At 38.6% G+C, this 24,275-nt stretch overlaps 1 protein-coding gene across 5 annotated transcripts in view; it reads left to right on the plus strand.

Annotated features, from left to right (window-relative positions):
* The window catches only part of camk2g2 (calcium/calmodulin-dependent protein kinase (CaM kinase) II gamma 2), a 57,861-nt gene that overhangs the window by 17,028 nt on the left and 16,558 nt on the right, over positions 1–24,275 (plus strand). For all 5 annotated transcript variants that reach the window (XM_084561939.1, XM_084561941.1, XM_084561937.1 and 2 more), the window contains exons 3-10: positions 9,684–9,743; positions 13,046–13,100; positions 13,820–13,885; positions 16,255–16,327; positions 20,100–20,202; positions 20,420–20,503; positions 20,851–20,945; positions 23,748–23,870. In XM_084561939.1, the coding sequence (XP_084418065.1) occupies positions 9,684–9,743; positions 13,046–13,100; positions 13,820–13,885; positions 16,255–16,327; positions 20,100–20,202; positions 20,420–20,503; positions 20,851–20,945; positions 23,748–23,870 (659 nt within the window). The remainder of the gene's footprint in view (positions 1–9,683; positions 9,744–13,045; positions 13,101–13,819; positions 13,886–16,254; positions 16,328–20,099; positions 20,203–20,419; positions 20,504–20,850; positions 20,946–23,747; positions 23,871–24,275) is intronic.

Genomic DNA, 24,275 nt, shown 5'->3' on the forward strand with positions numbered 1-24,275 from the left:
ACTCTGCTGTTATACATCATAACACATCACCTCTATGCACTCATTTGTTTTGACTTTAAATAAATACTTTCAAAGTCGTGCGCACAATATATCTTTGTAAACTTGTAGTACATGTTTCCATGTAACCTAGCCTGACTTGTGCTTTGCATTTGTGCACAGCTTTGTACAGCTTTTTTTTATTTCCACTGCAGAACCTCTTAACCGTACCTCTGAACACAAGACGTGTGTATGTATGTTTACATTTTAAATTATGCTTAAGCTGAATCAAGGCTCATTCATTTTTTTCTGTTGTTAAATTTAGAATAACAAAAGCACCCAGACAGTAGTCTTTATGTTTGTGTGATTTGGACTCTGAGAGGTATCTGAGAAGCTCAGCCAAAACGCGTAGTAACACAATGTGTATTCTTCTCACTCATTTTAGTTTTCATTGTATTATCATCTGGTCTGTATTATGTTCTGCATGCATGAAGAAACCATCTTCAGTCAGTGTGTGTGGCTTACTGAATGCTGAAGTCATTAAATGAAGCTTAAACAGACCTTAGCTGACTGGCTGGGGGAGCGACCATTAACATCAGGTTGCTGCGCAGCGTTGTGAATAGAGTCTGTGTCTCCCTGCCAGGACCCCTTACAGCGTTAGAGCGTTAGTAAAGTTCTGCCTGACCAACAGGAGAACAAATATGACCAAAACTTCACCTCCTTTAAACTTCCTCCGGTAGGAAATTGGAATATAAAGATGTAGACTCTCCTTTATTATCTCAAAAGCTGAACGGCATGGGAGGGAATATGTAGTAACACTTTCCAGTCGTGGGCGTTGGGGTTCACACCTTTTACTGAAAGGCGGAAGAACCTCTTGATAAAGATCTTGCTAACTGCGACTGTCTGTTAGTGAAGGGCTCGCTAATGGACAGTAAGAGTGTTTGAAATCTTTTTTTTCACTAGTTATCAAAAATATAATTGCCCAGTCCTCTTTTATAGCTGACAGTATGTCAAACACTTCAGGGCAACAGTCTGATTAAAGCTGTTAATCTCTACGGCCTTGTTCAGACCTTGCATTAACATTTGACCTGGACAATCCAATCGCAAGTGCCGGCTTTAAGTACCTTTGTTCACACTTGCCATTAAAACACATCCTCAGCCAGCACCTCATATCCAATGTCAGTTTTACATTCTGTATGTACATAAACACTGACATTGTTTGAGGCACAATAGAATATTTTAACAGCTTCTGTCTTAATGGATCGCTACTACAGTTTCAGAACCACTATAGCAGCACTTATAGTGATTGATGCATCACAGACCACCTCTGGTCTGAGATCAGGTCACTCAAATGGGTCCTCAATGTGTCTTGGGTGTGTTCACAGCTGTATAACATATGTAATACATGAACATGGTGAACAGTAATGTAACTTTACCTTTAATCTACTCTACATCGTCCATTTTCAGATGTTAGCATGCTGATGTTAGCATTTGTCTCCCAGCACCTCTGTGTTAAGTTCAGCCCTACAGAACTGCTTCTTTCTCTCATATCTTATTACCTTTTCTAGCCGAGTTGTGGCAGTGCACTGGGTCAGTCTCTGGGGTCCAGTAGAGCTGAACTGATGTCTGCTGCTGTCCAATTATCATGCTGCAGAGGACGCATGAAAAGACTGCCCAGTCAAGAACGGAGAGGGGGGGGATTTTGGATTTTGTTTTTAATCTTACCCTTTATCTTGTCAATCACAGCGCTCCTTGTCATTTTAACAACATTACACTGTTGGCAGTAAGCAGGCAACATGATGCTTGGCATTGTCCCACTAACATTACACTGACCTCACACAGTGTCTGTGACTGGAGTCAACTTGTTGATAGGGGACGTTAAGAGCAATCTTAAGATCTTGTTTCTCTGTACGTTTCCATCTGTCACTCAGTCTCTGTTTCAGTTTCTCTGTCTCTCACTTTTTGTCTCATTGTGTTTCTGTCTTTCTGCTTGGTGATGCAGGGCGGGTCAGGTCAGTGTGATTCAGGGCTGTAAGCCGGAGGAGGATTGGATCTATTTATAGTCTTGTCTGCTCCACACTGGCCACACTGACCCGAAGTCTGTGTCTGTTTTTCTTTTCGTCTGCCTGTTGGTTTCTGTCACTATGCCATTCATTTAGCTCATCATCACTTGGCCTTCATTTTACCTTGTGTTGTCCTTAAATGGGACAATGCTTCCCTTTCACTGTTTAACAAGCTCTGTCACTTTGTCAGCAGTGACTTTGAGATGCTGAGCATATGTCTGTAAAATATCATAAATGCTGACAGAGGCCTATTTCAAAATACTTGAGCTCAAATTAACAATTTAAAAGTTCTCAAGTGGTATTTAAGATAAGACTAGGTTCAAGAACTAAAATATATTTAGTATAAGTTGCTGTACCAAGCTAATTTAGATCACAGTGATCAAATAATCAGAAAAGCAACTCTGGAGCATGTAACCTGGGAATCTTGTAATGGTTTTACCTTTATTTTATTGGTTACACAAATAGTTTTTGATAGTGTTTTTTTTTATTTTTTATTAGAAGTTCAACAACGTGTCAGTTGCTTGGTTATTTGATTACCAGAATTTTTTGATCTGTCTTAGAAAATTGTAAATGGTTTAATGCGGTGATATTTTTCTAAAATGTGAGAATTTGTTTTGATTTCATGGATTCATCAAATTCCTTTTTTTATGAGTCAGCTGTATGACACGTCTAAAATACTAAAAATGTCAAAAAAATCCTAATATCAATATTCTTGAGCTCAAAATAATGTTGTATAAGTTCTTTATTTGTCAGGTTAGTGGAAAACTCAGTGGCAATTGAAGGAACAATGTAATCTTGGTGCTTGTAACGTGGGAATCTTTGTGGTTTTACTTGAAGGATTACTTAATCAGTTACCAAACAATTTTTTTTCTCTGTTGATTAAAGCTTAAACTACACCCAGTTTATGGATTGGATATCTATTTGATAGTTTAATAAATTCAAGCCAAAATGCTGAAAACGGCTTTCCTTTTAGTTAATTTATTTATTTATTTTTTTTCCCGTTTTGGTCTGTTTTTGTACAAAATTAACAATATGAAACTACTTGAGACATTTTTGCTTTTTTTCTGAAATATTGTTGATAAATGAATTGATTGATACAACATTTATATTTGAAATAAGAGACCGTGTGATAGCAGTAGTGGATCCTGTAAATGAATCTGTAATTTTTCGACCATTCGGGCACCAAGTTTCATCGAGTGTGTTTTCTTATGGGAAAGGACTCGTGGAAATCAGAGCATTCAAAAGTGGTCTGTGTGTAGTTGGGTTGTGTTGTTTCATGTGTTATTATGTGCAGTGAGGCAACATGGCTGAGAGCGATGCTTTTAGTCGTGCTCACAGCGCTGTTTTTATTGACTTGACTGCAACGTTGCTAAAGGCTTCAAATGGAATCGCTTGGCTATCTAATGGCTTTGTTGAAAAAGATGTGTGTAATGACCACACACACTCATAGATGCACTCTAATATAATACTTGAAGCATAAGTACATAATCAGACGAGAAGATCTTCTCCCATGCTGTCCCCTGTACAGCTACAGTCATCCTCTATCACCTGGGCCAGTCTCTTTGCAAAATCATGAACACTCAAAGATTTTCAAACCATCTTTGAATTCAGGCGATGCTCTTGTGTTAGTCGATTTATTCCTACATTCTCGGCAGAAATGGCCTTTCATTCATGTGCTGCATGAGAATCAATAAGTGGATTTTCTTGTTGAATTCAAGTCTTGAATTCGTGTCAAGTCTTCACACAATTATTATTATTTTTTTCACTTTTGTATAGTGCTGAACATTTGACTAAAATATCTCGCTGAAAGGTTTCTGATCCGTATTGTGTTTTTAATTTTGGTTGCTGTATGCTGTATACTTTTAAGATAGATGCATACGATAAACCAAGCATACTAAAAAGTCCTTGTCGCTATGTAAATTATAGATAAAATAATGTCTCTGCATTTTTTTCCCAATGTTCCTCTTTAAAGCTAATCTGACGAGTCAAAATAGTAAACAGATAGTTTTCTGATTAGTTTTCATTATATTTTACATGTTCTGCTTATATATATTCTCTGTATGCTTAAATGAAACGTTTATCTTAAAAATTTCATCTTTTAGCAACTTACATGTGCCTGGTTTTTATATTTAAAATTAGCTAAATTATATATAAATATAAATATTTAATTTTATGGCTGTCTCATGTTAGAGTCAATGAACATATGTAAATGTTGTGTGCTAAAGCTTACATTTTTATTTAGATAAAAAGAAAGAAGACAAAAAGTCTTTAATAAGACTGAAACTATAAGTTATTAATTGACATTTTAGGTATTGTTTTAATCTTAAACTGCATAAATATTGTTTCAGTTATTCTCCTGTATTGTGGATACAGTTAATTATGTCACCATTGTTGTGTTGACTTCAATAACCAAGGCAGTGTATCATGACGTATTCTAGGTTGAGCCAATCTTTGTGTCATAGTCCCGTATTCAGAGACCAGAACATAAGTGGTTGTGCATGAGTGTCTTTGTGATGATGTTGTTTAAAATGGAGCTGTTTCTGTGTTTGCTGGTTGTGTCTAATCAGCAGCTCATCCAGCTAATATCTAGCCATGCTTAAGGAGCAGGTTGCCAGGTTTGCTCCAATCAGCAGATGTAGAACAGTACATGGAAACCGCGATCTTTGTTGACTCAGGCTTCTCGGTCCCTGACAGTGTGGTCCCTGAGCAGCAGGAATCTTCCTTCAACATCTCTCTCTCTCTCTCTCTCTCTCTCTCTCTCTCTCTCTCTATATATATATATATATATATATATATATATATATATATATATATATGTATATATATATATATATATATATATATATATATATGTATATATATATAAACTGGTAATTAATGTTTAAACGCTACATGCTTAACAATCAACAGACAGTGCAGAACATAAAGCCTAGGTCAATGTTTGGCTGCTGGTCTTGGTGGTTTTTACTCTACATGATTGTTTATTTAATGTATTGTCTAGCTCCGTCCCCGCAGGCTGAAGTTAATTGATCTTAATGGGGGGAGGGGTTGGATCATTTTTCAAAAAGTGGATGTGGGCTGAGAGAATCCATTTATCCATCCATCCATCCATCCATCCATCCATCCACTGCTCCAGTGTGTTCAGAGCTTCTAGATGAGATAGTAATATGCAGAGGGCTGGAAGGATAAATGAATATGATGATGTGGCACACTGTCAGTCATCACTCTGTCCAATTGGTCTAAGTGCTGTGTGCTCCTCTCTCTGGAGGAGGCACCATGATATCACAGCATCTCTCCGGAAAGCTGTAGAAGGGCTGTGTGTGTATATACAGTAAGGCTGAGGGGGTTGAAAAGACAGGGCGTGGGTTTGACTCGTTGACTGTCGATGGTAGTTCAAATTTTACAAAGAAAAACATTTTTCCATCATATGTGATTTAACACAGTCTGCCACAATGATAATGTGATATAGCAGGGTAATATTAGGCTATATTCATAATACATTTACTTCAAAATGGTTACATGTAGATTGAGTTAATGTCCGGAGGAGGAGGACCAGGCTGTATCTATTATTAAAATTCAACCTGCCACCATTTGTAGAAGGTTGCTGCGTGTAGCTGTCATGCAGATGGCTTTGTTGTCCTTTGAGAGTTTAGAGGGATAGGCCGCTGCTTCTATTGACCTTGTTTTCTCCTCTTTATGTTAGAAATTGATGTAAAGATGTTGCTTTTGTCATATCAGTTGCCTTTGTTTGCACAGAAATAGGTTTGTTATTTTGGCTTCTGCACACCCTTAAGCTCAATCCTGGTTCCATCGTGTTGAAGTCACACTGTAAGTGGAGACACCAGTTATCAAATCCCAGCAGTCTGTTTTTTGTGACTGCTTGGGACCTGAGGAATAAAGGCCACTTTCATTTTGTGTCTCATTTTAGGCCCTGCCCACATATAAAGCCCTTTGCTTGTCCCCCATCACGTTGTAGCTGACAGTTGGTAGCTTGTGGTTTCCTCTGTAACCCTCTTGTACGTTTCCCACCTCAAATGTTTCTGAGTGAACATAAATATCATGTTAGTGTATGGGCAGAGCTAGCTATTGTTGCTACCACTGCCCTTTATTTGCAAAGAAAATATTGCTTCATCTGGATTCACCCAATGTTCTTAGCCTGCATGGTCATTTTGCTGAAAGGACCCAAAGTCATGGGCTGTCTTTCTCTGTGGTAAATATTTTGGAAATTGATCATGATGAAAAATTAATTTAATCACATTTCCATGTTGTTGCCAAATTGCAGCTTGTCTGTTCCTGTGTGTTCTCACCTTCTGCTCTCTAAAATCTTGAGTATTGACCACTCTCTTTCCTTTCTGAAACACGGGCCTCTTTGTCTACTAAGTCCTATGGGAACTGACCTTTAACTCCACTAAAAAACATTAAGACAGAATTACCAAAGACATAAGCTGGCTACATAAGAAGCCACATTTGAATTTCTTCACACTGCCAAACTGTTCAGAAACATTAACATACTCTAATCACAAAAGGTTTAGGTTCACTGAAGAGCTGCAAGATCACCGCCTATTTAGGTTTTTCAATTTCTAATTATTTTCTACTGGTTGCTTCTAGGAAGTAACTTTCTGTATTTAACACTGTACAGCATTTGTTAAGCTGCAGTCAGTCTTTCCTTTTCATTCTTTTCTATACAATTTGGCCTTTTGAAGCCTGTACTTATTGTCTCATCTTTCTATTGAGACTCCTCAGTGAGTTTCTAGTGTTACTAAGCAGCTATAGCTGCCAAGACTGTCTGCCATCACAAGCATAATAAAGCCGTCATCTCAGGCCAGCTTTGAAAAATATTTTTTGCAGGCAGATCCAACTTCTAAGAATACAAGCAGCCAAAATAGCCCATTACAACTCTGAGAAGAAGGTTGTGGAATGTCTGCTGAGTGCTTTGATTTCTCATCCTCTGAACACACTGGTGTCATCAAAACTTGTGTATGTGTGTGTAAGGCCTAAAGAAAAGCATGAATATTGAACTGGATATGGTTACAAGTACCCATGCCTATGTTCTTTACGGAGAGGAGAGGAGCATCACCTGATTGGCTTAGTGGGTCAGAGGTTTGGGGTCAGGCTATTAGAGACGCTGTTATCCCGCTCTTGGATTCCCTGCAGGAGCTTGTTGTTGGTGAGGACAATGGATTTTATAGGAAATCAATGCACAGATTTATGCTGCTATGCAAGAAGTGACACAGGTCACACCTTTAAATCTTTAAATCAGCAGCTGGTCTTAAACATGGAACTGTTTTTTTTTTTTTTTTTTCCTCCAGCCAGTATGACTGAGCATGCGTGTATTGTGTTTTTCTAGTAGACTGATGAAGCTGAGCTAATTCGTTGGATGCATATGGAGAGATAAAATTAAAAGACATAAGCATCAATAAAAATAAATTAGCATACAGGAAAAAATAAATGATTTAACTATTTACTGTGTGTATAGGCTTGTTTGGCCACTTTTTTTTCTCAAGACTTTAAAAGTAGACATCTTTTGGTTTTGCAATGCTTGACAAATTGGTAGGTGTTTTTGTTTATTGTTTGTACGGGGAAAAATAAAATTGTGTGCAGGACATTCCTGGGGACTAAGCTTATGGCTAGAAATGGCTTTGTGTGACCAACGGTCCACAAAATATATTTACCTTTGCTTGATAAATAAATTCAGCAATTAAACTATTATCAGAAATGTTGATGATTCATGATGATTGCATTTGCAGTTGATTAACGAATCAGTTCAAGATTGAATGACTCTTCTTATAGCAGCTAAATACAGTCCTGAAGATGTAGGAAAACAGTCACCACCTGACCGCGGATAGATTTTTGTGGTTTGTTTGTACAATGTATACATGCAGTAATACTAGCTTTATGCATGTAACACTACCTTGCAGATGTGTTCTTCAGTTGTCATAATAGTTCATATGCACACACGACCACAAATAACATATTAACATGGTAGTCAAGGAATTGATTTTCCAGAGCTTCTCCAGGCCCCTCTGTGTTTGCTGTGGAGGAAGGAAGTATTTCCTATTCACTTTTCCTGTCAGTGTTTTTCTCACCAACTGGGGAATTCAGTGAACCGGAGCCTTCTCTAACCTCGGCGTAACCTCCACACATACAAATTGATTAGTTTTCCTTCCTGTAAAAATGTGGGATTTCTTGACCACGACATTGGCCACAACAGACATTGACTTTACTTACTGTACAACTGTGATTAACGGCTCTACCATATGTTTGTGTTCACTCTTTGCCTGACTCTCCTAATCAGTGCACAACCATTACTTAAGTTTTCTGACTGATCAGAGTTGAACTTGTTCCATACATACTTTCTTCTGACATGTTTTTAAAAGAATTTCTTCTTCTGCTGCTGCTCATTTGTCTACTAGCTCCTCCTCCTCCTCATCTGATTCTTCTTTGCCTGTTACTACTTCATCTTCCTCTCCTCTTTGTCATCATCATCTATTTTTTATCTTCCTTTTCTGCTTCTTCTTCATCATCTGCTTCTTCATAATTTTCTTCCTCTTCATCATCATCTTCCTCATCATCACCTTCCTGTACATCACCCTCCTCTTCTTCATCATCGTTGTCTTCACGTCCTTCTTGTTCATCTTTGTTTATAGAACACTGAATTGTCTCAAGATGGTCAATGTTATTTACTTCACCTGTCAGTAGTTCTAATGTTGTGGCTGATCGGTGCATTTACACACTGTGAGGACGGGAAGAGTGAGATACTGGCATGAAATGCAAAAACATGGCCATGCAAAATTTAACAAGGAATGTCGCTAATATTTTTGGTTATGTGTAGACCATGACAAAACACAAAACCTTGGATTATGGATGTCCAGCGTCTCTCTCCCTCTTGTCACGCACGCACACCTAAGAAACAAAACAAATAAACAAAACAGCCCATCTGTCCCCTGAGACGAGCAGCTGGTTGGTGGCAGAAAAGCTCTGCACGAACTTGACCTCTGACACCCTGCAACAGGAGATGTCAGCCACTGCATCAATCTACTGTATCTGTCTTGCAATCTGTCCGTCCAAAACATGAATACGCACACACATGCATGGTCATCCTCCCCCTGCCATTAGAATCATTAACTGGACACTGATTATATTAAGGGCGGACCCACAAGACTAATTTCGCTAAGTGCAAAAAGCTTGAGCTTATTTTGTGCATGTCTGTGTGTGTGTGTGCTGTCGATCTGCTTGTGCAAGCCCATATTAGTTAATATCTGATGTATGAGGCCAAGTATGAAGTATAGTGCTGTCAACTCCAGCTCAAGTTGATTTAATTTAGGTTGCAAAATGGCAGGTTTAGAAGAAAATAATTGTTCCGAGTTGGTTGGGAGGAGCAGAAGATATTGAAGAGAAATGGAATTAAGTAAGTTTGTGTGTTTATGTGTTATGGCTTCACAGTATTAAAAAAAAAAGCATTTTTAATGAAGTCACCAAGTTGCGGTTGTTTTTGAAATCCTTCCAACTAAGATATCAAGTTTTAATGGTTGTAAAAAGTCTTTTATTATTTATTAGCACATAAATCTTGAACATCTGTTGAAAAGTTGTGCAGAAAAGAAGCTGTCCTTACTGTTTCTTCTGTTTTCTCTTTCTTGTCCCCAGATCACCAGAAACTGGAGCGTGAGGCGAGAATCTGTCGTCTGCTGAAGCATCCAAACATAGGTGAGTCACCTGTCAGAGCTGACAGACAGTTCAGATAATGTTAGATGTTCAGAAGTAAAAATGTTGAGTCACTGCAACTAATTTATCTCGTTTTCAGTCAGACAGAGGACTGATTAGTTTAGATCCACAAAGTCAGTACTGTCCAGTCAATGTTTTTATTTATTTATTTATTTTTGCTTCTCATTCCGATAAAACCAAGTACGTAGGAAAATACTGAACTATTTTTGTGTCTATTAAACTCCAGAGATTTACAACTCCCTGTTTGACATTATCCAGTAACATAAATCCTGATTGACCAATCTGGGATGTGGGAGCTTTAGTGCTTCATAAAAACTGCTGTCAACAAATCACTCTATTGTATTTAAGTTTTACAGCTGAGAAACCACAAACAGACATAATAAATAAGTTTCTTTCAGATTTGTCAGACAAGCTGAGAAGTATCAAGCTGATAATGTAAAGTATGTTTCAAGAGAGCCTCCAGGACTATTAACTATTCTGTATCTACACAAATGAAGGTGGAAGGTTCAGTTTCTGAACTGCAAATGTTCAACGCTTCAAAATACCACTTGAATGAGCACAAAAGGGACAGCATTATTTCACTCAGCATAAAAACTGACTAACTAAAACTAATGAAAGAGAACTGACGTAAATGATTCCTTATGAAAATTGTAAAGAGATGTTTTTAAGAAGCAGTTTTAGAAAGATGGTGAATCAACTTTTGGTTGCGGTTCATGATTCTGATGAATTGTGTGCTGTCTTGTACTGACATGTATTTCTATAATCGTAACCACTCTATTTACACACATATCATGGGGCCAGGTTAAATGACTGACACAATTCTGTTGGCAGACATTTCTTCCTTGATATTTTTCACCCACTTGTACTTCAGTCTTATTTATATAACATTTTTCAGGGACTTTTTTCTTCCATCTAAAACACGCTGCTCTCTGGTCAGATGACTGGCTTGGCTATTAAAAACTGTGTTTGCCTTGTCGCTCCATTTACAGTCACTGGTAACCTAATATGGATGTGAAAAATCCTCAGTTTAAAGCTGAAACATTGTGTTTCATTTCAAATCCAATGTGCCAGAGCACATAACTAAAAACAACAACAACATGTTTTTTTGAGTCAAGTTTCATCTCCGTGTTCTTCAGTTTAATAATAACGCTGAAGCAAATGGCCTCGGATGATAGGCAAATCAACCAGTTACCTGATCTGTCAGTGTGTGGGACATTTGCATGACGCAGCTGGCCAGCAGCCAAGGCGAAGCGAGTCTGAACGCTAACACATGCACAGTCAGCTGGTCACGCTAATACGATCAACTCCTTGTTTACTTTGTGTACCGTGTGAGTGTGTGTTCAATGTGTGTTAGAGCAGAGAGGTAGACTCTTACAAGCATTTCTTCATTTGACCTTTGAAGTGTGAAAAACACTTCCTCTGCCTTTCTCCTTATAATCTACTGTGTTTGAAATATGGAGCCCTGTCTCAACAAAAACAAACACACAGTGGCATACTTGGGAAACCATAAAGAGCCAAACTGCTACACTGTAGGGTCTGTCTCCGCAGCAGTAAACTGTCACAATGACAAAGGAATTATTGCGTCTGTAAATGTCTTTGTGAATCCGTTAAGTCTCATGCAGCATGAGAAATGTGTGCTGTGTGAAATCCAGAACGAAGGCAGTAGCCCCTTGGAAAGGAAGGAAATGGCAAATATCTTTGAGGCAGAGCTGCTAGGTGTCTTATCATAGTATGCCGCCCAGCACTAGCCACACATACACACACACAGATTGTGATAACAGCATAAAAGTTATGGTTTCATTGGGCTCTCGTTATCCCACCTGATTTCTGCTTCATCATCATCCTATTCTTCCTTTCTTTTCATCCCGCTGCTGCTCTTTTCTTATCCAGTTCTCAAGGGGAGACCTTGTTAAGTTCTTTTCTTTTCAACTGAGTAACTCTTCTGTAGAAAGAAGAGAGTAAAATAGCACATTTTCAGCTTTTGTTCAGGAAATCGAGCACCTTCACCCACCTTGACACGACCAGATTTTTAATCAGCGTGTGAAAACCGACTTATAGTAGGTCGCTGTATTTCAAAACCGTGTGAGATTCAAGAGCTGTTCGGCAACAGCCCTTCCTGTGTGAACAAAAAAAGGCCCTCTCTTTGAAAAGCCAAACTGTAATTTACCAGTATCACATTGATTATAAAATGATAAAATATGGTAACCGTTCTGTCCAAATGCTTGTTCTTGGTTGCCAACCAGAGACCTGCTGTTTGATCATTTCAGATAGGAACTCTGTGCAGCCGGAGACCTGACAGCACTTTATGTCACTTGACCTAACTGTGGTTTTGCTGTGGTCTCTCAGGTTAAATGTCTATCTTGTCCATCTGTCCATTTGTCACAAACTTGTCGCTGCACGACTGATGTGTTACAGATAAAAGTTGAGCTGGCTTTCACTTTTTTCTGCTCTTCAATGACATGGTGACACGTCAGCCTTAAGGTTTTCATTTCACCCCTTAATTTATAAGAAGATGATGAAAGCGTCAATGAGAGCTTGAGCAACTCTTCAGCAGCAACTTTTGCTCGTAGTGTGAATATAGACTTAGGCTGGGACAATTCTCCCACCCACACTAAGTGACTCAGCGATATTATGCCATAAAAATCCATTACGCAATTTGTAACTCAACCAAGCTGGCTGTCTAAAGGTGGTAAAGAACATTTTTGTAATCATCATCATCATCATAGCAATCCAAAGGTCAATTCCCTCACCTTCTTCTCACCCATTGTTTCTTTATGTTTAAATGTGACAGAAATATACTGACTTCCTACATTATCCTGTGTTACTCCATTTAGCCAACTCGTCCACTACATGCTTGTTTATATATTAAGAAAAAATTACACATTTCCCACACTGATCCCGCTCTGAAGAGACCAGGATATGATGTACTCCTTACTGTACAAAGAGATCAACCGCTTTTAAAGGGTGTTGTGATAGTTAGATCAATACTGCACTATATATCCTTGTCTTAGATGGATTTGTTCAGCACATGAGTCCCCAAAGTCCCTTTTGGTTTCCAGTTTAAAAATCCATGAAAAAAATATATAATGTTATCAGTGTTGGATCTTTTATATTAGGTAGAGACTGAACATTAAACTAAATTTAATTAATGTCAATTTAATATACTTTTACTGGGATCAGGTGATTGTAATTCATATTGCAAGGGCATATGCTACTCATTACTGGAAAAAGTTTGTTTTCTAACTCTCTCTCTTCTCTCTGTCTCTCTCTCTCTCTGTCACCAGTACGACTCCATGACAGCATCTCAGAAGAAGGGTTTCATTACCTTGTCTTTGACCTGTAAGTTAATGATATTAACACACTCACATGCACAGTTCGCAGGTTGAGGCTCATGTTTATCTCACAAATAAAATAAAGGCATTGGTTAAGGGGCAACTTACCTCTTTCATATAATGTATTTTATCACATCTTCTCTAGTTCTTTGTCCCTGCCACTTGTAGGGCATGTGGTGTATCATCCAAGTAAAGTGTTAGGACTTCCCCATGAAAACAAGTAGCATGTGTTAAATGTCAAAGTTCATATCCAGAGATTTAAAAATGGTTTAATTCTGATTTATGTTATAGCAAAGTAACTTGAAATAAAACATTATTCCCAGTGTCTTTGTGCCACTCGGTACGCTTCTTTTTCTTGTTGGAATGTGATTTCACAGTATCTAATTGTGTTATTTTTGGTTTTTAAAAATAGTGTTTACAGGTTTTGCTAAAATTTACAAGTCAAGTTATAGTTTAAATCCAGTTTTGTATCTTCAGATACAGATGAAGCAGACATGGAAGGCAGTCTTGTAAAGGCTTGTATTATCAACAAGCAGTCAAGTGGCCTCTTAAAGCAACAGTTAGCATGTTTCACAAATACATGTACACATGTTGTCGCCAAAGCTTGTGGATCCCTTAGAAAAACCACTGAAAGCCATCTCAGTATATTGTCTGCTTGTTCGCTTTGTGAGTTGGATATCTTTAGAAAGAGAAATAACCAAAAATCTATTTTTTGCCTGTCTGCAGCGTCACTGGAGGAGAGCTGTTTGAGGACATTGTTGCTAGAGAGTATTACAGCGAGGCAGATGCCAGGTACAGTATGTCAGCATACTAACAGTTTTTGGTGGCTGAAGCAGTAATATTTCAGGCTGCCAGTGCAGAAAAGTTTGGTTATGAAACCACAAAATTTTTTGCCATTTGACTCTGTGTTAATGCGCTTCAATAGCAGAGGCAATGCCTGTGGTTTCCTTGCAGTACAAGTAGACACTTTGTTTTCCATCAACTGACTCAGACCTTTTTAAATTTAATTTCATCTATAAGTAATGATAAAGCTGTCCTAAGTGTTGGGACCTTATTTTGAGATTGTTGTCAGACGCTGCAGTGGCTTTTTGCGCTGCAGCACATTACATGCCTGGCTAAGCCTTAACTCAATTTGGAAAATATTTTAGTCAGTCATGTGGCAGTTACTTAGGTTAATGACTTAAGTATCACACTATAGTTATATAACAGATATATCTACACGATCAAATGAAAACTTTTTCAAAATATAATCTGTCAGCAAGTTAATAAAGTATAATAACCAAACAGCATGGAAGCATTCAGTGGTAGTAAGACTCTCTGGACTGTGCCCGTAAACTGAGAACTAAGATTATTTGCCTTATTTATTATGTCTCTCGTTCTGTATAGTCATGCTATAGGAGCAGTAAGGTCCTTTATGACTGTTCCTAGTGGGGGTGCCTGGTCTGGTCTAGGTGGATGGTACATGTCTAAGTAACATCCACAGGAATGTCAGGTCCAAAATTTTCCCATCAGAACATTGTATTGTCAATGTTATTCACTTCTCCTGTCAGTTGTTTTAATGTTGTGGCTGATCGGTGCACAGTGCTACAGTGAGTCAGCAGCAAGATGGTCTGATGGGCATTATGTAAGTTGCAAAAACTACACTGAAATTAGTATTAATTCAGTTTTACCCTAGGTTGTACACAACACCAGGGGCCTCCTTTTGATTCCGTCCTGCAGAGAGAGCATACCACTCTCCCAAAATCTCTCTCTGTGCGCCCTCCTCCTGCTGACCCTGACTTCACCTTTACTAATGCCAGGCTCAATTTATTTACAAAAAAAAATAAAGGAACTTTTAAAATAGCAACTTTAACTGTGCATCATAGGAGCAAAAGTGCAGATATGCAAGTTGAGGACAAGCTTATGTAAGACAACCCCCCCTTCACACCCTGCCCGCTCCACTTCCTTCCTCACATTCACTCACTTTAAAATTCAGCTTCTTCATTCTTTATCCGCATGCACCACTTATCCTTCTGTCCAAGTACAGAAATTATTGTCGCCTGTACCTGTGTGGATCATAAATTTATCAATTATTCTTTGTGTAATGTGACAAAATGAGAAATAAGCAAATGACCACAGATCCTGGTTGCATGGATTTGTTTTTAATTTGGTCAACTAAAAGTGTTTGCAGGCACGCACATGATGGAGAAAGGGGTGATGGGATATGTGGGAATAATGCCGCACACTATCCTGGAAGGGATTAATAGTGTTTCACTCACAGAAATCGTTGTGTAACAAGCAAAATTAGAGAGGTGGAGACACAAATGTGTGTCTTGACCCCTCTCATCTCTCCACAGCTGGTGTGAAGCGGATGTGAATGTAAGATTTTCTGCCAGGTTACCAGAAAGTTTCTGTGGGAGAAGATTTTTTGAAGATTTTTCACCATTTGACGAGCACTTCTGATGAAGCACTGGCATAGTTTTTTAAGCAGGACTGAATCCAAACTGCTTGTTGGATGGTCAGATATTGTCAGAAACATCCTGCCAGCTCACATCTCTCTGATATTGAAGTCTTTGTCAATAACCCGACATTGACATCCACTTCATTTTGTGATTTGCCAGCTGAGCAGAGCATTGTACTTTGCTGTAAGGTGCTCTTCATTCACATGTACATTATCAGTGTCTCCCTAAAGGGGCCGGCTGACAATATGTGCCAGTATTCCCTGCCTTCTGCTTCGTATAATTGACAAACTTTCTCTGTCTTCAAGTGGCACCATTGAAATGACCATAACCTGGAACCTTAGTGCCTGTCCAGGTGTTCTTGTTCGTCCAAAAGATGTTAATTTTAGCTGAAGTTAATGGTCTGGGTTGACTGCTATTGATTGGTTATAGTAAGAGTTTACTGGCTCTTCCAACTTTAGTCAACCCTTTGTTTTGTCTTTTCATGTCTTTTCTCTCTATACTTGGTTTATTTCTCAGAGTGTCTTATATGCTTCTCTTTTGAGTCAAATACCAATGATGAGGACATTATGTTGGGTTAAATAATTTGTTTTCTATATTTCAAATTCCTCACTTGAAGTTTGTTCTTCCTCTTTCAGTCTCCACTTCATCCACGTCATCTAGCCGTTGTGCATTGACAAATGTGTCTGACTTCTGTCTCTCATCTTTCTCTTTGTCTCCCAGCCACTGCATCAATCAGATCCTGGAGAGCGTCAGTCACATCCACCAGCATGATATCGTGCACAGGGACCTCAAGGTGGGCTATTATACCAATAAATGTACTCTATGGCAGGACCTTCTACTTTATACTATGTGAAAATACTAGTTGTACAGATATTTCTGTGTTGTGAATGAAGATGAAACGCTCGTGTGGAGATTAACAACAGCAGGTCTAAGCACACATTACACAGACGTCATGCAGTGACGTTAACAACAACTTAAGGGATGAGCGTCATCTCTCTCCTCACCGTCAATTTCCCTCCTTATATTTCCATTTTCATCCCTGTGACTGCACCCCTCCTTTATTTCATCCGTCCCCCTCTTTCCCCTCCATCCTCCCTCTGTCCCTGACCCCCCTACTTCCTCCCTCCCTCCTGCATTACCGAGGAGTGACGAAAGCAGACCAGCTGCTATTAATAGCGGGTCGGTGGGTGAGATGACGGCCAGTGACGATTTCCCTTGCAGCAAGATTGTTCACCCCTAGCAGAAACCAACACCACTGCTCTGCAGTGTCATTTCAGTTTTCTATTCATTTTAATAATACATTTAATTAAGACATCAGATTTAAACACCTGGAAAATTGCATTGTGTTCTTATATTGCAAGAGTTCAGAGTCCTAAACTTCAAATTGTGTACTTAACACACTATTTATATCTTTTACGTGACAGTGCAGAATTAAGCCATTACTCTAGGGGTGGGTACACAAATATATTTGGAAAATAAACAATGGATTTTTAAGTGGCGTAAATGGACTTGTGTTGCTTTTCATTGATTTTTAGCTTGCATATGGATGTCTGTATCAAATGAACTTGGAGAGAAAGACTATAATGATGATAGATGATGAGGGCGGTGGACAGAAATGTATTGCATTAGTTGTTAATGTACTGTCCTTTGGTGTATTCAAACTGTATCCATACTGCACCTTTATTTTATGTAGTTTGTTGTTAAATGATATACAGATCAAAGAAAATGTGTACTTTTATAGTAAAAATAGTAAAAAAATTTCAAATGTCATTCATCCTCTGGTGAGACAGTTATTGCAAACCCATGATTAGGTGCAACCAAATATTCTAAAAGAATATATATACAGAAAAACAAATTTGGGTGATTATTGGGAAAATTCCACTAAGTATAAAAATTGTAATATATTACATTAAAGGCAAATATATTTACTGTACTACAAGCACATTGTCACCACAATAGCTTCACAGGAGAGCTGGAACAAATTTAATGCAATAAAATGTTTCTTAAACCTGCACAAACATCTACCAGCTGCACAAGTTTGGATCTTTTAAGTTGACGTCGTTGACGGTTAGCAAACAGTTGCTGATTTCCACATCCAGTCGCCACAGAGCAACATTTTAATTAATTTGGTGTCATGTCAGTGTCAACATAATGCGTGCAAGCCAAGGTCAACTATTTAATCGCTTAGCTCTGTTTTTGCTCTCTGCCAACTTCTCTGGGGAACTGTCTCACTCTTTAGTGGCTAAATTCTTCACTGTTGACCAACTAGTTGCTTACTTTGTCATTTGACGTTGAGCACTTAGTGGACAGTGGGTTTTGCTTGGAAAGTGGTGAGAGTGATGAGTGATGACCAAATGCTCTGCGATAGCCAAACTTTCAGATTGTCACATTGTTTTTTTGTCATTTGTCATATTGTTATTGTGAAACATTTTATCCTCGCTGCTGTAAAGCTACTACAGAAATGTGCTAAACTGTGCTACTGCTTTTAGCAAAACTGCTCTGATAAACTTACTCTACACGACCTGCAAACCACCAATAGGCAGACAGAACATGTTATTACTTAGGAGAGGAGATTTGTTGTTCATTCAGATTCATTCATCTGCAGGTTCGTAAATGAGCAAGTCTTCGCTAACACGTTTGGTACTGAACTTGTGTGGGTCGTGTTTAAAGCCTGTCCTGTTTTCCCTAAGTGAGCGGCAGTCAACTCTGCTTTAATGCGTTTCTTTGAAGAAGGTCTTTGATAGAACAATCATCATCATGTAACCGCCAGACAGCTTTAAAAAAGGAAAATCGAACTTAATTTTATACCCTTTTCAAGACCATCTAGGGGAATCAAAATGTCAAAAAGCATCATCTGAATTGGAGCAATAAAAACACAAGTGTGCAGTGGAGACGTGTAACCTCACACACACACACACACACACATACGCGTCATATTTTTGCCTCCCTGTCATCTTGGGAGGGCCACTCGCTGAAGGGAAAACAAGAATTACAGAGAAAGAGTTGAGTGCTGTTGGCTGGTGGCAGGCTGGGTTGCCATGGTAACTATAGGGTGAGGTCACCCGGCTGCGGCAGCGCTAGCGTAGGGACTCATTATGCCACCTCCCATCTATCTATCTCTATCTGTCTGTCTCTCTGTACTTCTGTTGCTTTCACTCCAGCTCTCTGCAACCCCTCTCTCTTTCTTTCCTATTGTTTCAAAGAGGGGGCAATGGTGGGAGGAAGAAGGGATTATGTCTAGATGGAGAAAGAGAGACTGACATCTGACAAGAAACGGACCAAGCGCATAAAGACAGTTCATCCATCCATCTGTTTGCATTTGATGCGATGAGGATGCGACTACAAAGACTTTTGCCCTCAAGACACACACATCGGTCCTGCTAGTTGTGACTGGTCATCTAGGATGTAGGTTAGAGCAGGACTGTTGAAGGAAAACATCTGTTTTTTAAGCTGCTTATCTTGATCAGGCTCACCATTCAATCAGGGATCAAACCCCAGTACCTCTGATCATAGGCCCTTTCAGTTACACGGTCATCTGGAGACACGTCCACCATGAGACTTCTTCGATTGTGTTTGGGACTTAATATGCAAATACTCTTGAGGTGACGTTAGTCAAAGTTAGATAAACTTAATGTACGACATGAACACTTATTTAACTCTGTGTAAGGAATTAACAGGGACTACAACGTTTTGAGGGATCAATCACATATCAGAAGACACCCTGTGTAGTTGACAGAAATGTCTTTGGTTAGGTGACATGATTGCCACAGTCCTATTGTATTTCTTGCACAGCATTGAAGAGCCCTTGCTGTAGTGTGACCTTGAAAACAAACACAAATAACATGTCAAGCTGTTGTATATTAAGAGGAAACATGGAAGACAAGTAAATCTAAAACATCTGTGAAGCTATAATCTTTAACTCACTTAGTTGCTTCCTTGTTTACTCATTTGCATCTCCTCCTTATGTCATAGTTTCTCTCACTTCAGGACAAGAGAGGAAGGCAACCATAGATGAGACATGTAATCGGATACAAAGCACTGTTAATATGTCCTTATCTTTGCCAATTATTGACCTTTTGCATGGTTGTGTGAAGGACAGAGTCAGTCAATGCTGTGTTAAATCTTGTGACAGCTGACTGAAAAGGTCTTTCCTTAGGGGGAAGCCTTTGTAGCCAGCATGACCACATCATGCCTCATTACTACTGTAGATGTCATCGTGCTCCTGCAGCCCATGCAGTCATGCAGACAGTTAGGACATTTCTTGGTGGATACATTCTTATTTATCTCGTATGCCCTTAATGTAATGTTCTTCTGTTTGTTATTGTAATTTATTGTGTGCCATGCAAAGCTCAAAGTATGAACAGTTGGTCTACAGTGACTGATTCAGATTTATGTGGTAAAGTGGAAATATTTACCGTTGCTCAGACCTGAGGAAAATTCAAAAGCTTTGGGGTTAAGTCATGATTTTTTTCTCACAAACTCTCTTTCAAACTTCCAACGGGATGTGTCACCTTGAGCAAAAATATTTCATCCTGAATGATTATATGTGCCTCTGCATTTTACAGCCAGAGAACCTGCTCCTGGCCAGTAAGATGAAAGGGGCAGCAGTGAAGCTTGCAGATTTCGGTCTGGCCATAGAGGTGCAAGGCGACCAACAGGCATGGTTTGGTAAGAAATACATCTTTTAAACGTTTTCCTCTGTATTTTCCTCCTCTGTGTTGAGCAGAAGCTTTTGCGTTAGAAACCACTATTTCTACTTTAGAACACGAGTAAACAGTAGATCTGTAGCCGGTTTGTTTAAGTGAATGTGATCAACGTTTCTCCCAAGGGAAGCAGATGAGTAAATATTTTTGACAAATACTATAGAAGTATGTTTTTTTTTCAGGTTTTGCTGGAACTCCAGGTTATCTGTCTCCAGAGGTGTTGAGGAAGGACCCGTATGGCAAGCCAGTGGACATATGGGCATGTGGTCAGTAAACTGTTAATCTGCAAACAGAACTCATTTTTGTCAGACTGATGGATGCTGGTCAGATCTGTTATACACCGTTTGGGTATGATGCAAGTCTAATTGGAGTCTGCTACAGAATTTCCAGAAATGTCATATCTGACATCAGTGAAAGAGCAAAATGTTAGGACTCTGGTGAATGAACAGCGCATTTTGGCCCATACTTCAAGTCCCCAATCCAGGTTAAACTTGCATCACTGTATCTGTCGGAATTAGCTATAATGGAGAAGACAGAACAGTTGAACTCTGAACTGTTCTGTCTGTATTTGTTTGCTGCTTCCTTCATACGCTCACTTGTGTTTTTGTGTCAGGTGTGATCCTGTACATCTTATTGGTGGGCTACCCTCCCTTCTGGGACGAGGACCAACACAAACTTTACCAACAAATTAAGGCCGGTGCTTATGATGTAAGTACTTCAGTACTGTCATCTTGCTCTCCTTCTGTATATGTGAGCTGCATGAGTTGTGTTTGTGTGCCGCACCACAAAACAGTTTGCCTGGAGGCAGACTGCAGCAAACTGTTGTAAACATACACATCCAGCAAACACAGAGCAGTAGTATCACGTTAGAGTTTGATATTCACTTTCCTTCTAGTGCTGTTTTGGTGTCCACCAAAAGCAGAGGAATAGTTATAAAAGAAGCTCACTAGAACTCAAGGAAGCAATAGAATAGGCTGTTATCTATCTAGAGGTTGATCATTATCATCTCTACAAGCAGGTTTTGTTTATTTTCATTTATTTACATTCTCTAAAGCCTGTTCTCAAATAATGACTAACTGTCAAATAATAGCTGAGGGCAGGCCAGAACAAACAAATAAAGGAAAATAAACCTCCCTAATAAAGGCTGAACTTGAATAACAACAGTCATGTTACACTCTGCTCTGGGTTGGTGATTTTGACAGAAATAATTTAATAGCTTTAATAGCTTCATTAATTTACAACTGTTAGTTGTTTTCTTGTTTCTACACATTAAACAAACAACGGCTGAAAAACCTTTTTGTGAAACTACTCGAGCAAGTGTTCATAGTAGTTTAAGATTGAAAGAGAAAAGGTAACACAGACTGCCTGACATGACTATCTGGTCTGATGTATACATCACATAAAATAAACTGAATTCATCAAATTCAGCTGAAAACAGAGAAAGTTTTGAGTTTGAATTAACTTGGTAAAAGCTGCAAATAAAAGTCAGGGGCTTCTGCTGGTGAGGTAAATAAAAGCCACTATTTAGGAATTCATTTTAGTCATTTGATCCTTAATTGCCATCCAAATATCGACTAGTGGAGCTTTAATAAGAGCTTTAGTCTTTTATGGAGCACAGACTGTATTTGTGGCTCATTGCAAGGTTGCTGACTAAGCGGGCATTTTGCAAATGGCAGGATAAGGATCCTTAGAAATGAGAGTTAAATTTTGTTAGAGAGCTCCACCTATGTCCAGGGAACTTGGATTCTAATACAATTTTTAAACTATAATTTATGTAACTGGTGAAAAACAATCCCAGCACCTCAAGTTGAGCCCTGCAGGACATCTTCACTTCAAGTCTCTTTGAATAACATACTCAGAATTGTATCGTGCTTGTAATGCAGAAATTTAATTTTAGTTTTTAATTGCTTGCTGCTTGCTATTGTCTGGTTTTCATCTTCTTGGTGAAAAAAGTCATATACTATGAGAGAGCAATAGGCTTATTTATCAGATCTTGTCATAGTCCTCTGGGAGATGGGAATTTATTACCCGTATTAATTTCCATAATTGGAAGCAACCACATCTAATCAATGTGCATAATATGAGCTGCAATATGAAGTGACTGTGACAAGTACTTGTATTAATGTTCACCTCTTGAATATCATCACTGTCATGAAGATACCTTAGATTTGTCTTTTTCCTACTTGTCAGTAACTGATGACCGACTCTTCAGTGTTTAAAGTAAATCTCTGTTGACAGCTTGCTTTGATTTTTAGAAGTAATTATGTTTGCTAGGACTTTATGTAACATGAGTGATAAGGGCGGCAGGTGTTCGAGAGTGAAAGAAAATATGGAAGTAATCTACCGTTATTATGTCCCATCAAAGACAAACTGCTGGCAGTTTCTTGCAATATACATAAAAAGAAAGAAAAGGTAAATGTTTTAGACACTTTAGCAGAAATATTATAATGTTAAAAACAATATCAATGATAGTTAAAGTAGATGTAAGAAGACAAATCAGAGATACGCAAAATATTCTCTGTTTAAAAACAGAGAGTGTGTTAGAGATATGGATGTAATACTGAAGTAATGTCAATCAGATAATTATCGTTTTAAGTTTGCAAATTTCAGTTGCAGCTCATTAATGGTCGACAAGTAACACAAACAAACAGTCCCTGTCTGCTATTAGCTTGTATTAAAGTAATCAAATACTAAGTTCATTAATAAAAAGCCTTTCATTTTGAATAATGTATATTTAATGCATGTTTGTTTTCATCGCCACAACCTTCTTTGTAGCTTGAGTAAAACAGTTCTTTTGTTTTTATTTATGCATGGTTTTCAAAGGTGAAAATATTTCCCAACTTGGGTTACTTTAATTAATTTGTAGGAAATGCATAACCGGCTCCCGTGAACATGTCTCTGCTGTTATTTGCGTGATTCACCCCTAACTGCAATGCTCATAGAGACTACAACTCTATCCAGTTACATCTGTTTACAGATCTCTATGTATCCTGTATCACAGTACATCCTGTGATTTTACACTTGCTCCAAATGTTCCATTTTGCAGATGCAGAAACCTTGAGGCTCTGCAAACTAATATTTTTTTAATATTACTTAATTTTGCTGAGATGACAATTTCAATTTTTTAATTTAAAGCTGCTGAACCCAAACTGGTAGAATGTTACTAAAAGAAGTAAAAGCCTTTTGCCTGCAGCCAAACTGATTTGACCCGACCTCAAATTTTTGTCCTGGAAAGTTGGTCTGGTGTTGCTTCATTGGGAACTTAATATACTCAAGCAAATATGTTCGGGGCTAATCAAATCCATTGGCTGGGCTTTATGCATTGTGGACAGAAGAGTGAAAGCAACATATTCATCCAGTTCATCTGAGTGCCGTAGAGTTGAAAAATCTTCCATGTTTTTGGAAGTATATATATATATATATATGTGTGTGTGTGCACATATGCATGTGTGGTTTACCAGTTTTTCAGTCACAATGATATATGTAAATGTTCTTGTCTTCCTCTTTCAGTTTCCTTCTCCAGAGTGGGACACAGTTACCCCCGAGGCCAAGAATCTGATCAATCAGATGTTAACGATTAACCCTGCCAAAAGAATCACTGCCGACCAGGCCCTGAAGCATCCCTGGGTCTGCGTAAGTCACCCTCGTCTTCTTCTTTAGTTTTGACATCAAAGAAAATCTTCTCCAGCACATAAAATACTAATGTAGCTGTTCATGGCAGCTTTGAAAAAATGATGTCACATTCTTCTCTCTATCTACCTCATTAAACAGTCATATCATTGACTCGATGTTGGAATAACTTGGCAGGACACCGCGAGCAGAAGCTCTCGAACACGCGCTCCCAGACTTACATTGTTAAATATGTTAAGCGGTTTATTTGTGACACAGCTGTTCAAAAAAAGGAACACAACTTGGTTCAATGCCTAATTTTAAAGCCATGCACAGGCCTAGAGATGAATTTATCGCTGTGGATAGAGTGACACACATTCAAAGATGCATTTCAGTCGCACTTGACAACAGTAGACACTTGACAACAGT

Source organism: Chelon labrosus (assembly GCF_963514085.1).
Source record: "Chelon labrosus genome assembly, chromosome: 15".
Lineage (NCBI taxonomy): Eukaryota > Metazoa > Chordata > Actinopteri > Mugiliformes > Mugilidae > Chelon > Chelon labrosus.